This window comes from Lygodium microphyllum, chromosome 6 (assembly GCF_053477565.2).
Source record: "Lygodium microphyllum isolate KBCC chromosome 6, Lygodium_microphyllum_v1.1.10, whole genome shotgun sequence".
Lineage (NCBI taxonomy): Eukaryota > Viridiplantae > Streptophyta > Polypodiopsida > Schizaeales > Lygodiaceae > Lygodium > Lygodium microphyllum.
Genome location: NC_141140.1, coordinates 51,473,945 through 51,486,871, shown reverse-complemented (window position 1 = coordinate 51,486,871; position 12,927 = coordinate 51,473,945). Strand labels below are relative to the sequence as shown.

The 12,927-nt window shown below is 39.4% G+C and overlaps 1 protein-coding gene across 1 annotated transcript; it reads left to right on the top strand.

Annotated features, from left to right (window-relative positions):
- The first annotated feature begins 8,922 nt into the window (after positions 1–8,922).
- On the top strand, positions 8,923–12,614 carry LOC148034548 (aspartic proteinase nepenthesin-1-like). Its single transcript, XM_087679485.1, has 2 exons — positions 8,923–10,326; positions 11,786–12,614. Exons 1-2 carry the CDS (start codon positions 9,142–9,144, stop codon positions 12,239–12,241), a joined length of 1,641 nt encoding a protein of 546 aa, XP_087535611.1. The 5' UTR covers positions 8,923–9,141; the 3' UTR covers positions 12,242–12,614.
- Positions 12,615–12,927: the final 313 nt, after the last annotated feature.

Below are 12,927 nucleotides of genomic sequence, written 5' to 3'. Positions count from 1 at the left end.
CCTCTCGCTCTCATTTGTAGGGCCTCGGTTCTCTTTCTCTCTCTCTCTCTCTCTCTTATTAAAATTTTAAATTTAAATTTTTCTTTTAATTAAATATTTTTAAAAGTTTTTTTAATTTAAACTTTTTCAAACATAGTTTTTCACACACTTTGAGAGAGAGATAGAAGAAGAAGAAGAAGAAGAAGAAGAAGAAGACAGATAAAAAGAAGATGGAGAGAGAAGAGGGAAAAGAGAAAAGAGAATAGTCTTTTTTTAATTAAGCATTTTTCTTCTCCCCCTCCTCCCCTCTTTCTCACATGTAGGGCCTAGGTTCTCTCTCTCTCTCTCTCTCTCTCTCTCTCTCTCTCTCTCTCTCTCTCTCTCTCTCTCTCTCTCTCTCTCTCTCTCTTAGATTAACATATTCTTTTACTTAAATATTTTTAAATTTTTTTTTAATTAAAGGTTTTTTTAATATAGTTTTTTACACACTTTGAGAGAGAGATAGAAGAAGAAGAAGAAGGTGGAGAGAGGAGGGGGAAAGAGAAAAGAGAATAGTTTTTTTAATTAAACATTTTTCTTCTCCCCCTCCCCCTCTCTCTCATGTGTAGGACCTAGGTTTTCTCTCTCTCTCTCTCTCAAATTAAATTTTTTAATTAAATATTTTTAAAAATTTTATTTAAAGTTTTTTGGACATAGTTTTTCATACACTTTGAGAGGGAGATAGAAGAAGAAGAAGAAGAAGAAGAAGGATTAAAAAAAGAAAAAGAAGAAAGAGAAAAAGACGAAGAGAGGGGGGAACAGAGAGAAAGAGAATTATAGAGAGAGGAAATATAAAATTTAAGAGAGAGAGAGAGAGAGGAAAAGAAAAAAGGAAAAGAGAGGAAAGAGAGGGGTGAGAGATAGAGAGAATAAAAGGAGAGAGAAAAGAAGAAGAAGAGAGAGAATTTGAACACAAAGAGAAAATATAGAGAGAGAAAATGTAAAATTTAAAAGAAAGAGAAAAAAATTTAAAGAGAGAAGAAGAAAAAAGAAGGAAAAACAAGAGAGAGAAAGAAGAGAGAGAGAGAGAGAGAGAGAGAAGAAGAAGAAGAAGAAGAAGAAGAAGAAAGAGGAAAAGAGGAAGAGAGATGGGGAAAAAGAGAAAAGGGAAAAGTTTTTTTAAATTTAAATACGTTTTGAGAGAGAGAGAGGAAGGGAGAGAGATTGAGAGGGGAGGGGAAGAAAGAAGAAGAAGAAGAAGAAGAGAGAGACAGAGAGAGAGAACATGTAGAGAGAATTATAAAGAGAGGAAAGATCAAATTTAAAAAGAGAGAGAGAATAAAAAATAGAGGAGAAAGAGAGAAGGAAAAGAGAGGAGAGAAAGAGAGAGAAGAAAAGTGCAGAGAGAAGAAAAGGAGAGAGAGAGAAGAAAAAAATTAAAAAGAAAATGAAAAGAGAGAGAGAGAGAGAGAGAGAGAGAGAGAGAGAGGAGAAGAATGGAAAAAAATGAAAAAAGAGGAAAGGGGGAGAGAAGGAAAAGAGAGGAGAGGGAGAGGGGGGAGAATAAAAGGAGAGAGAGAAAAAAAGCAGGGAGAGAAAAAAAGGAGAGAGAGAGAGAGAGATAATTAGACATAGGGAATTTTGGGGGGGGGAGAGGGAGAGTAAATAAAAAATTAGAAAGAGAGAGAGATAATTAGACATAGGGAATTTTTTAGGGGGGGGGAGAGGGAGAGTAAATAAAAAATTAGAAATAGAGAGCGAAAAGAGGAGAGAGAAAGATGATAAATGGATTGTTGAGTGAAGTCCACTTTGGGGCAGCGAAGCTGCCATGTAGTGGCCTAGCATTCCATGTGCGCAAAATCCACACGGAATGCTAGTATTATCTATCGATAGGACTCTCACTAGTGTGGTACATGATGTGACACTAGAGGAGAAGCTCACTAGCAAGAAACTAGATTTGCCACATTTTGGATGCATTATATGTGTACATGTATAATGAGTTGAGAAAAAAGCTAAAACCCAACACTCAAAACTATATATCTATTGATTTTTCCCTTGAGAAAAATGATCATAGATATTATAATCCACTTACACATATGGAATGAGTGGGAAGATGTAGTGTTTGATGAGATGAGCATTTGGTATACTACTAAAAAATAAGTAATTGGAGATTATGTAACCAAAAACATGGTTGCAAAAAATGTAGGCCACAAGCACAGGTATAAAGTAGGCAACGAGAGTCTTCTTCTATTAGGTTTGTTGGGAGACCATGAAGTGACAAGTTACATGTAGATAGCAATCCTATGCGTGTAGAAAATATATCATGAAAGGAAAAATAAAAAGTTTTTGAGTCACTTACTATGTGAGACGTTTCTTTCTATACATGACTCACATGTAGATGGTGTCTAATGAATGGAATCAAAGTTTGGATAAGGAGTTTGGGATTCCAATTATTCACACATGTGGTGTGAGAAAAGCCAAGGCTAATGTAAGGGCACCATAACGTGTTCTAGAGGTTAGTAGATCAACTTAAGTGAGGTGTCCTATGCAAAGGTTGACATAAGATGGTGGTCACATTGCTCACCTTTAACATATATGGTAAATGTAACAAAGTCAATTAAAACCACTTGTTTTGAGGAAGGTGTTACTAGCTAGAGGAATGGAGGCAACAACCCAAGATCGCCATGACTTTGTGAAATGTGAAAGATGTGGATCTAGAGCATAGCTATGACGGCTTGTAGGCATAGAGTGAACTCATGATGATAGAGACAAAGACATTGTTTGTTACACAAGTGAATTAGGTTCCAAGATTGCGACTTGGACTCATAAACACAATGTTGTGTATGACTGACAATGACAAGACACTTAACTGAAAGTACAAAGCATCATGGCATTGTATTCATTCCATATGAAAAGTGGTAGTCAAGTACAATGCTTCATAGTTGTTGGATGGGTAAAGTTTTCCCTCTCTGTGCATATGGGATTTAGTTTGCTTGCATGTCCTAAGCCCAGAATTGCCCCATACAAAGAGGCTACAATAGGTGTGATGGCAAATATCTCAACACCCCTCCTCAATCACAACCAAAAAATACAAAGTGTGTAGAGGCTTTAGTGAGAGCAACACCTGCAAAGTTTGGGCACACCATAAACATGGCAAAACACCAAAGGTTGTCGCAGAAAAGGCTAAGTGTGGGTATGGTCATCCAAAGGTTGTAGCAGGGGCCTCACAAAGTGTACAGAGGCTGTAGTACAAGGCTACATGAGGAGTTTACAAGCTTCTGATAAAGACATTTGGGCTAAACATTACAAGGTTAAAAAAGTTTGTAAAAATTTGGATCAAGGACCGTGAGGCCCTTGCAGTTTTTAGCATTTTTGGTATGGATCTTCAATTCATTGTAAGTCTTCTTATTGATGTAGTCCAGCTTGCTCTTTTTGATCATGTACTTGCTCTTCACTTTGCTTGCAATTTCAGAGTCTTCATGATTTTTCTACTTCTTCTTCTTATTCTTTTTCTCTTTGATCTTTCCTTCATGGTCATCATTTTCATGGACTTTACTTGCATTAGTCATCTGGTTCTTTTCTTTATGGCCCCCCTCAAGCAAAGGTACAATCTTTGAGGTAGCAGAAATGTCTTCAAACTTTTGCACTTTAATGTCTTCAAGGTCTTCAAATGGAAACATTGATGGCATTTGGATATAGGCAACTCCATGTCTTCCTGTAGGTAGAGTAACATCTTCTACGTAGTGTAAATGGGCCATAAGATACGCGTTATTGAGAAGCACCCACTAAAAAAACTTCATGTTTGGCATTGGAACTCAACTTTAAATCCTTGACTTTTTTTTGACTAGCAAAAAGAATTGAAACGTAATGCGTCAAAAGACACAAGCAATGGCAGTGTAGTATCAAAAGATACTAGTTTGAAATTTGATGTTTGTTGTGACCCCTTCAACTTGAGTCCCCTCCTTGTTGATTTGATGCCCAAATGTGTGCTGGTTATTGAGTAAGAACTCTAAACCAAGTGGCAAGAACTCCAATTGATAGTTAGAAAATGAAGTGGTTTTGAGCTTGAGCTCAAAAGCTATGGCTTCCCAACTTTAGGGTTTACTACAGGCACTAGTTTTTTCTTTGTAACAGCCCAACACAACTATATCTTGACGAGATCTCTGGTGGGAAGGTGCCTTAGATGTCCAGCTTTGAAAGCCCTATGCTCTTGTTTGACATCATGACGCAGGCGGAGCACGCAGACTCTACGACCAGTCAAAGGCGAAGTTCTAAACAATGCAATCAATTTCGGCAATGTTGAAGCCATGGATCATCAATGTTACTGATCGAAGTGCCAAAGAGCTGTGCCCTGAGGTGATGAAGAGATCTCTTGAAGACGTCATGAGCTAAAATAATCTCTATGAAGAGATCCAAGGGCTCAAAGGAGGTAGGGTTCATATTGGCTATGGCTGCCACAAGCTTTGACTGAGGATGGAGTTGAAAAATGAAGTCTTGCATTGATCCTGGGATGGAGAGGAGCTAAAGGAGCAAAGAGGAGACTTGAGACATGCTAAGCCATGATCAACTGAGCTCTGATACCATGTGAAAGATGCGGATCGAGAGCATGGCTATGGCAGCTTGTAGGCATAAAGTGAACTCATGATGATAGAGACAAAGACATTGTTTGTTACACAAGTGAATTAGATTCCAAGATTGAGACTTGGACTCATAAACACAATCTTGTGTATGACTATAGTGACAAGACACTTAACTGAAAGTACAAAACATCATGGCATTGTATTCATTCCATATGAAAAGTGGTAGTCAAGTACAATGTTTTATAGTTGTTGGATGCATACAATTTTCCCTCTCTGTGCATATGGGATTCGGTTTGCTTGCATGTCCTAAGCCTAGAACTACCTCATACAAAGAGGCTACAGTAGGTGTGATTGCAAATATCTCAACATGAAAGACCAAGGTTATGTTGGTTGACAACACATATCATAGTTGACAAGACTATTTGGCTAGGGCTTAATCCTCTTTTAAAGTGTTCATTAAGTATAGTTATTGTAAGTCATCATGCATTGAAAACTAATGAGAGATATTTTATTATGTATGTCAAAATCAACTTACCTAAGGTATTTTCAAACCTCTAGAATTAGAGCGGATCTTTCAAGGTCATCTATGTTGAATGTATAAAATTCTATTTCCATTTCATTTATGTTTATAGACCACAAAAATGAATAAATTTTGAAAGAGAATGTAAATCAATGCATTATATTAATATGTTTGGACCATGATGGCTCCCAAGTTTCATGAGCTACACATAATAAAATATTTATACATGCTAGAAAAACTCAAGAGAGCTATTCACGAAAACAAAATTTAGTGCCAACAAACCTTTCAAGTTGGGGCAAGAATACTTATCCTAACATCATCCTTTGCATATACATGTTAGACATGAGAATGGAAGTACATGAATCCAACTCCATGACCATTTAAGTAGAGGGTTCATAAGTAGTCCATATATATGAGATCTTCTTTTGTAATGTGATGTGTGTGCATAGTATAACATCATGGACATAGATAACTTTTAGATTAAGTGGTGGATATATTTATATCACTAGAAGATAAGTGCACTCAATGATGAAGGACATAAATGGCCACCACATTGAGAGTAAACCCACAATAGTGAACACCCATATGCACTACCAATTGGCTTACAACTCTTTAACTACTACAAACTAGATTCTTTGTAGATTGATTATTACTATAAATTTACAACTTTGAGATCACAATTTATTTGGAACTCTTATATGTACATCAACAAAAGCTCATGGGTTAGTAAATGTATTTGCATACTTATCTTCCATTTTTTGGGCCCTTTATGTAGTGAGTGTTGCAAGCACATAGGCATTAACTTGCACACGCACACACACGCACACATGTGCATGCGCATGCGCACACGTGCATGCATGCATGCTCACTCGCTCACACACACGTGCGCGCGCACACACACACACACACACACACACACTCTCTCTCTCTCTCTCTCTCTCTCTCTCCACTTTTGTTGGTCACATGGAAAAGATTGAAGAAAGAGTATATTCTATATCAAGGGATGTCAGACTCATGAAATTGTAGACTTTAGAGCCCCATCAAGCACACAAATCAAGTGACTTGCTAAGTGCTTGTGAAAACATTGAGTCATTGTGTCCACATGCAAGTTCATCTTATGCTACACCCTAGCCATTGTGGCAGAGAGAGAGAGAGAGAGAGAGAGAGAGAGAGAGAGAGAGAGAGAGAGAGAGAGAGAGAGAGAGAGAGAGAGAGAGAGAGAGAGAGAGAGAGAGAGAGAGAGAGAGAGAGAGAGAGAGAGATTTCAATCATCTTGCCATGTGGAGCTAGTAATATCACGTACATTTCACTTGCAAAAGTGAATATAGGACCCCTTTTGACGAGGTACTCCAACTAGATTGAAGTCACATAAAGTTGTAGTCAAAGTTTTTTACAAATACAGATGTCAACCACATGGACTACAATGGCCAATGCAAGTGAAATATTTATATTAAAAGTATTATTTAAATATTTCAATATTGCATGTTGAAAAAGAGGGCAAGAAAGAGAACACGAGAGTATTTGATCATTCATTCAAAATTGGTCCATTTCCTTACTATGCAAGGGTGGGTGACTCTATCCAAAATAGGTAAAACTCTAAACAATGAGAGAGAGAGAGAGAGAGAGAGAGAGAGAGAGAGAGAGAGAGAGAGAGAGAGAGAGAGAGAGAGAGAGAGAGAGAGAGAGAGAGAGAGAGAGAGAGAGAGAGAGAGAGAGAGAGAGAGAACTTTCTCAAAGTTTCAAATATTTAATTTACATGTATATTTTTATGAAAGATTTGGATCATTGTACACATGCCACATAGGGTTTGATCAATTCTAGAGCTTTAAGTTGTAACTTTGATTGATATAGCTAGATGAGGCTAACTATATAAAAGAAAAAGAAAGCAAAAAGAGATTGATTGATTTAAAGTATCTAAGAGGCAATTTGTCATGGTGATGTATCACTCACACACACATGCGCACGCACGCACGCACGCACGCTTTACTCCTATTGCATGTCTTACAATCTAATTTAAGACTTGATAAAGTACAACTTGCTCTTAGTTCTATCACCTCATGTGGAGACGCATGGGAAACAAACCATAGCTTTCTTCATTTTTGTCATTAAAGTCCCATGCATGATGATGTGAGCTCAAGTGAAATGTTTGCACATATTCATGTCCTAACAAATACAGAGCAATCCAACTCTATGTATAAAGTCATTCTTAGTCTTTTGGGCATAAGCCCCATAGATTTAGAGATTGTCTTGAGTTTACTTTCTACTGAGTTAAAAAAGGATATTTGAACCAACTTGATAACTTGGCAAACATTCGTTTGTACACATATGTCACATAGGCATTATTGAGCTCAAGCGAATTTCAACTATTCTATGTATTTATTATTATTCTAGTACTTTACACAATGTAGTTATGCATAAGCTCAAGGTTTACACCTAAACAAAGGTTTACAAATCTATTAGTTTTAGATTATGTTATGCAACAAAAGCTTACCTTACTAATAGCACCACTATATAGAGAAAGCTCATGCATTATCAAACAATGATGCCACCAAGTTTTATGTGGAAATAAGTGAAACTTTGAGTAAGTACTAGAAAACATAAATTGTCATCATGCAGAAAAATATGGATTTTTAGTGGGGGACATTGGCAATATAACTAGAAAACACTTTACAAAGCATACTACCTCAATTAGCCACAAAGGTTATTGATTTTAGATATTTAGATGTATTGAGGTTGAGTGTTAGCTCAACATGGTGGAGGTGGACACGATGGCCAATGAAGGAGTCTTTATAACCACATGACACTAGGACAAATTACATAAACTCCAAATGCATAGCTTGGGAAGCTTCAAGGTGGAAACAATGCCTTCATAATTTGTACATATATGAGTTTTAGTTATAGCAATCTTATAGGTATTGCTAGAGGAGTTAGACTCTTCAAATAATCTCATTGTTTAACTTAAGCTTTACATAAGTAGTTCTGCAACACATGTTCAAGGGCTGATAAAGGGCTTCTCACTTTCAACAAGAATCCCTCTTGAGACCACCTCATGTGGTTTGTATCAAGGAAGTTTGTCTTCTCACAAGTCAATAAGAAAGAGAAATTGTGGAGATGTCAACTTGTGCATTTGTTTATGGGAGGCCACCTTCATCCATCCACCCATAAGAAGGTCGAGAAGGATATCCTTCTTGTCTTGTAGGCAAATTCTTGCACAATAGGGTGAAGATGATATCTCATACTTTGCTTGGCAAAGTGTGCATGATATTATGTAAATTCTAGTTGCTTTAATAGGTAGACCATTGTCACATGAGACAAGGGAGACTAATCAAGGTAAAGAGGCCATTAAAGGGGAACCTCTCACTTGATTTCTAGTACCTACCTATGAGGCTTTAGATGGCCCATCATCATGTTGAAACTTTTTTTGGTTCAAAATTTAACTTCTTGAGCCGTATCAACAATGTGATTTGGTCATTCTTCTCACTAGCGACCTTTGTGTAGAAGGTAACCCTTGACATGATTGGCCACTTTAACCTAGGGCATTGTAATTACTTAATAAGCCTTGGAGATTGAGCTAGAACAAGAATGTCTAGGTTGAATGAGGCATGAGAAACATGGGATGTTGCATGATGTTAAGTAGCCATCAAGGTTCATTGAGAAAGGGCAATAGTGATGGGATGTTGCATGATGTTAAGTAGCCATCAAGGTTCATTAAGAAAGGGCAATAGTTATGGGATGAAGGGGCAACAAGGAAAATACCACTTTTGTGTGTTTGGAGGTAAAACCTTAGACAAAACTTTTGTAGTGTTGGGATATAAGACCTAAAACAAATGGACGAATTTAGAATTGCTGAAAAGAGAGGACTTGTAGACTTATCCCATAAAAGGCTAGGAGAAGTCACAACTTCACAAGGTTGCAATCTTGTAGAGAAGAGTAGTGGAATTAAGGTTACAAGGTTTGGTGGGTGAGATCATAATCAAGTGTCTCCTCGGTTGCAGTGTCGTGTTTGTAGTGTGCTGTAGACACGCACATCTCTCTCTCTCTCTCTCTCTGTGTGTGGGTACCTCCATCTCCAACCGAGGGAAGATGAACTTAAGGGTCTGGGGGCTGCTGGTCTTAGTGTTTTTGCTCCTGCATTGTCCAAGAGGTGGAGCCAAGGAGCGAGAAGAGGAGGAAGAGGGTGGTGCTGCAGGGAAGGGCAACCTCAGCCTCAGCTTGGCTATGGTACACAGGAGCTCACCTCGCTCCCCTAAGTGGAAGAAGTATGCAAGCAGGGAAGAAGAGCTGAGAGAAGCAAGGAATGGGGATATGGCTCGCTTGGCACATTTTGCAAAGAGGATAGAATGGTCAAGAGGGTCATCATTATCACCTTCATTATCTTCTTCTTCTTCTTCTTCTTCACCATTACTATCATCATCAACATCATCAACTTCATCTTCTACTTCATCACCAACAATGGCACCACCATCACGAGCCTCATCTTCTTCCATGTCTCCTTCTTCTATTTCCTCTGAGAAGACACTCGAGACAAGGATAAGCTCAGGGGAATCGGCAGGCGCAGGGCAATACTTCGTGGAGTTCAATATAGGCACACCCCCACAAAGCTTCATGCTGATAGCAGACACAGGGAGCGATTTGGTGTGGGTGCAATGCTCGAACTGCCGGCGGAGCTGCACGTACAACCGGGGCTCGGCAGGGGCGGGGCCGGTGCAGCGGGCGGCGGCGGCGCCGGCGCCGCCGGGGACGTTCGTCGCGAGGGCGTCGTCGACGTACGAGGCGATACCATGCCTGTCACAGGAGTGTGTGCTGGTGCCGCCGCCGGCGCACTTCTCCTGCAATTTCAGGATCCCGAGCAGGTGCAGGTACGATTACCCATACGCGGACTCGTCAGAGACACAGGGAATCTTCTCAAAGGAGACGGTCTCTCTGAATGGGTCATCACCATCATCATCAGTGAGGCTGCCCAATGTGTCCTTCGGGTGCGGCCTGCGCAACACAGGGCAGAGTTTCGTGGGCTCGTCAGGTGTGTTGGGGCTGGGCAGGGGCCCCATCTCCTTCCCCTCTCAGGTGGCCGCCATAGCCGGCACCTCCAAATTCTCCTACTGCCTGGTCGACTTCTTCCACAGCCCCGGCCTCGACAGTCTCCTCCTCTTCGGAGAGCTGGCCCTTCTTCCCTCCGCCATGCCCCCCCAGTTCACCCCCCTGCTTGACAACGCCTTCGGCCAGAGCTTCTACTACATCCAAGTCGAGCAAATCAGTGTCAATGGTCAGGTAACCCCCATCGCCACCTTTAATCACCCCTTTTCTTTTATTCAGTTGTTTATTTGGTTTTGGGCTCTTCCTTCCAATTCAGCATTTCCGCATCCGTCGTAGGTTGGGGAGTAGGCCTGCCTGCCCCTGTCGGTTTTTGATCGTCGGCGGGCTTACCGTTGTTTTCTAGTTCTTTATTGGGGCCGGACTATAACTGTGGCTTAGTGCGCGGTCTTCTTAGTTGTTCATCGCCTATTAATTAACTAATGGATTATGGCACCCCGTCATGACAATGTTTGTTGTGCACTTCTAGGCAGAGCAATTGAATTACATCAACTTATTGTCCAGCACTATTCATGGCAATGAGAGAGAGAGAGAGAGAGAGAGAGAGAGAGAGAGAGAGAGGGATGAGCAATGCTCCACACACACACACACACACACACACACGCTCGTATTTACAATTTGTACATGTATATGCACCCTTGTGCATGCATGCATGTGTGTTTGTGTTTGTTCCTTCCATAAACACTTACTTCCACTTGGAAGTAGTTGAAGCACTTGGAAGTAGTGGAAGTGATCAAATTCATTAGGGTGTGTGAACCCCTTGCATAATTACTAGTGTACTTCCAAAAGTCCACACGATCAAGTAATCCTTTGCATGGATCAACAATTTCGATTGTGTCAATCTCACTATTAGAACTCGTAGGAGTTAATGTAACACCTTCAAGAATACATTCAAAAATAGAGGAGGTACTTTGTTAACAAGTTGAAGTTTTACCCACATAGTATTAGATAAATGGAAAATAAATTCTCTTTTGTGCCTTGTTGCAATGTCTCCCCTTGTTTAAGTATTTTTCTCTCCTACTCAGTGTGTTTTCTTTTGTCACTTAGAAGCAATGTTCATAAGTTAGTGATTTGCATGTGGAGGTGAAGTGGCTTTAGCGAGAAGTCATGCATACAAGCCGATAACCTCAGCATATCCTAGCTTCTAGATTTTGTTGACTTGCTAGAGGCACACTCTAGGTAACCTACTCCAAGCATTGTTAATACCATCTAGGGGTGTTGCTTTTTGTCTCCTAGTGTTATTCATTGCCCATTGTGCTTTTGCTAATAATTAGATTGTAGAGACAATTATTATTTTTTGTGCATTGCCCATTGTGGTTTTACCAATAAATAGATTGTAGAGACCAATGCTATTGTTTGCATTTCAAGGACTTGCAATGTTTGTTTGTTCAATTGGGTATTTTTCATCACAACAATAAAGTAATTCTATGATGTGTTAAATGTTTAGTTACCAAAACAATGTCATAATGCTTTTAGACTCTAGTTTATTGTATGAATTGAGTTATTTTCCCTTCACCTTGTATTTGTTGGATGTTATGATTGTCTGTTGGATCTTACAAATTGACATGCATTCATTTTTACTAATGAGTAGAATTATGTAGTTAAATCAAACCTAACATATTCCATTACTAAACAGGTTGTCCCCATCCCCCCCTATGTTTGGGATATTGACCCGGTTGGTAATGGTGGGACTGTCCTCGACTCTGGCACCACCCTCACCTTCTTTGTTGAGCCTGCATACACACTACTCCTCCAAGCACTCTCAGATGCTTTGGCATACCCGAAAGTGGATCCCGTCCTAACATTTGACCTTTGCTTCAATGCCTCTGGTATCCCGCCCTCTCAACTTATGCTCCCAAAGCTTGAAATTCTTCTACGTGGGAGTGCTCGCTTGTTGCCCCCTTCTACCAACTACTTTATTGAAGTTTCCCAAGATGGATTGCGATGTTTGGGCTTTCAAGGTGTAGAGTCACCGGTGGGCTTTTCTGTTTTGGGGAACCTTATACAACAAAATTATATTGTGGAGTTCGATGTTAGCAACTCTCAAGTTGGTTTTGCACCCATGGAGTGTTCACAGCTACATGCAAGATAAACCATGAAGTTGAAGAACTTCCCATGACACATGTTATTAATTTTTTTTCAAATTTTGAATTGTAAGGGCTCCATTGAGTGGACTGTCAAATTGTTACTGTGCTATCTACTTATTGGCAAGTGTGATTGTTGTTGGATTGGGAATTCTAGCTCACCCCTATGGATTAATCATCTTCACTGTCCTCTAAATGTATATAATTATTGCTTGTACCCTTGGGTCTTTCAAACATTAACATCCAACAACAATGTGTTCAAGCTTTGTAACTACCTAGAGTGGAAGCCATGATATCATTGTTCATGAGAGCTCCCAAAAGGGATCACTTAGCAAAGTACATCCATCTCATCATTCATACATGTTATATGATATTTATTTATAGATGTGCCACATTTCATTTAATTAGTTATCCAAATGTGATTTATGGATTGAAAGATGGATTGTATTTGTCTCATGTTGCAATGTTTATTTGGCAAACTTTGGTTGCCTTACTACTAACATATTGTTAGGGTGTCAAGATAACCCCCAAAGATTTAGGCAATCTATGCTCAAATGTGAATAAAGACATGTATATGCTTTATTAACTCCTCATGTCTCCAAGCACCTAGTGACCCTGTTAATTTAGAGGAGATATTCATAAAAAATTTAAGGTTTTGTGGAAATGATTTCGTATTGACTTCAAGTTGGGTGTG

Bases quoted from the DNA above. Each gene is read 5' to 3' on its own strand.
- LOC148034548 (XM_087679485.1), top strand. From the start codon at position 9,142: ATGAACTTAAGGGTCTGGGGGCTGCTGGTCTTAGTGTTTTTGCTCCTG. The intron at 10,327-11,785 runs GTAACCCCCATC...ATTACTAAACAG, and splicing joins AAATCAGTGTCAATGGTCAG to GTTGTCCCCATCCCCCCCTA.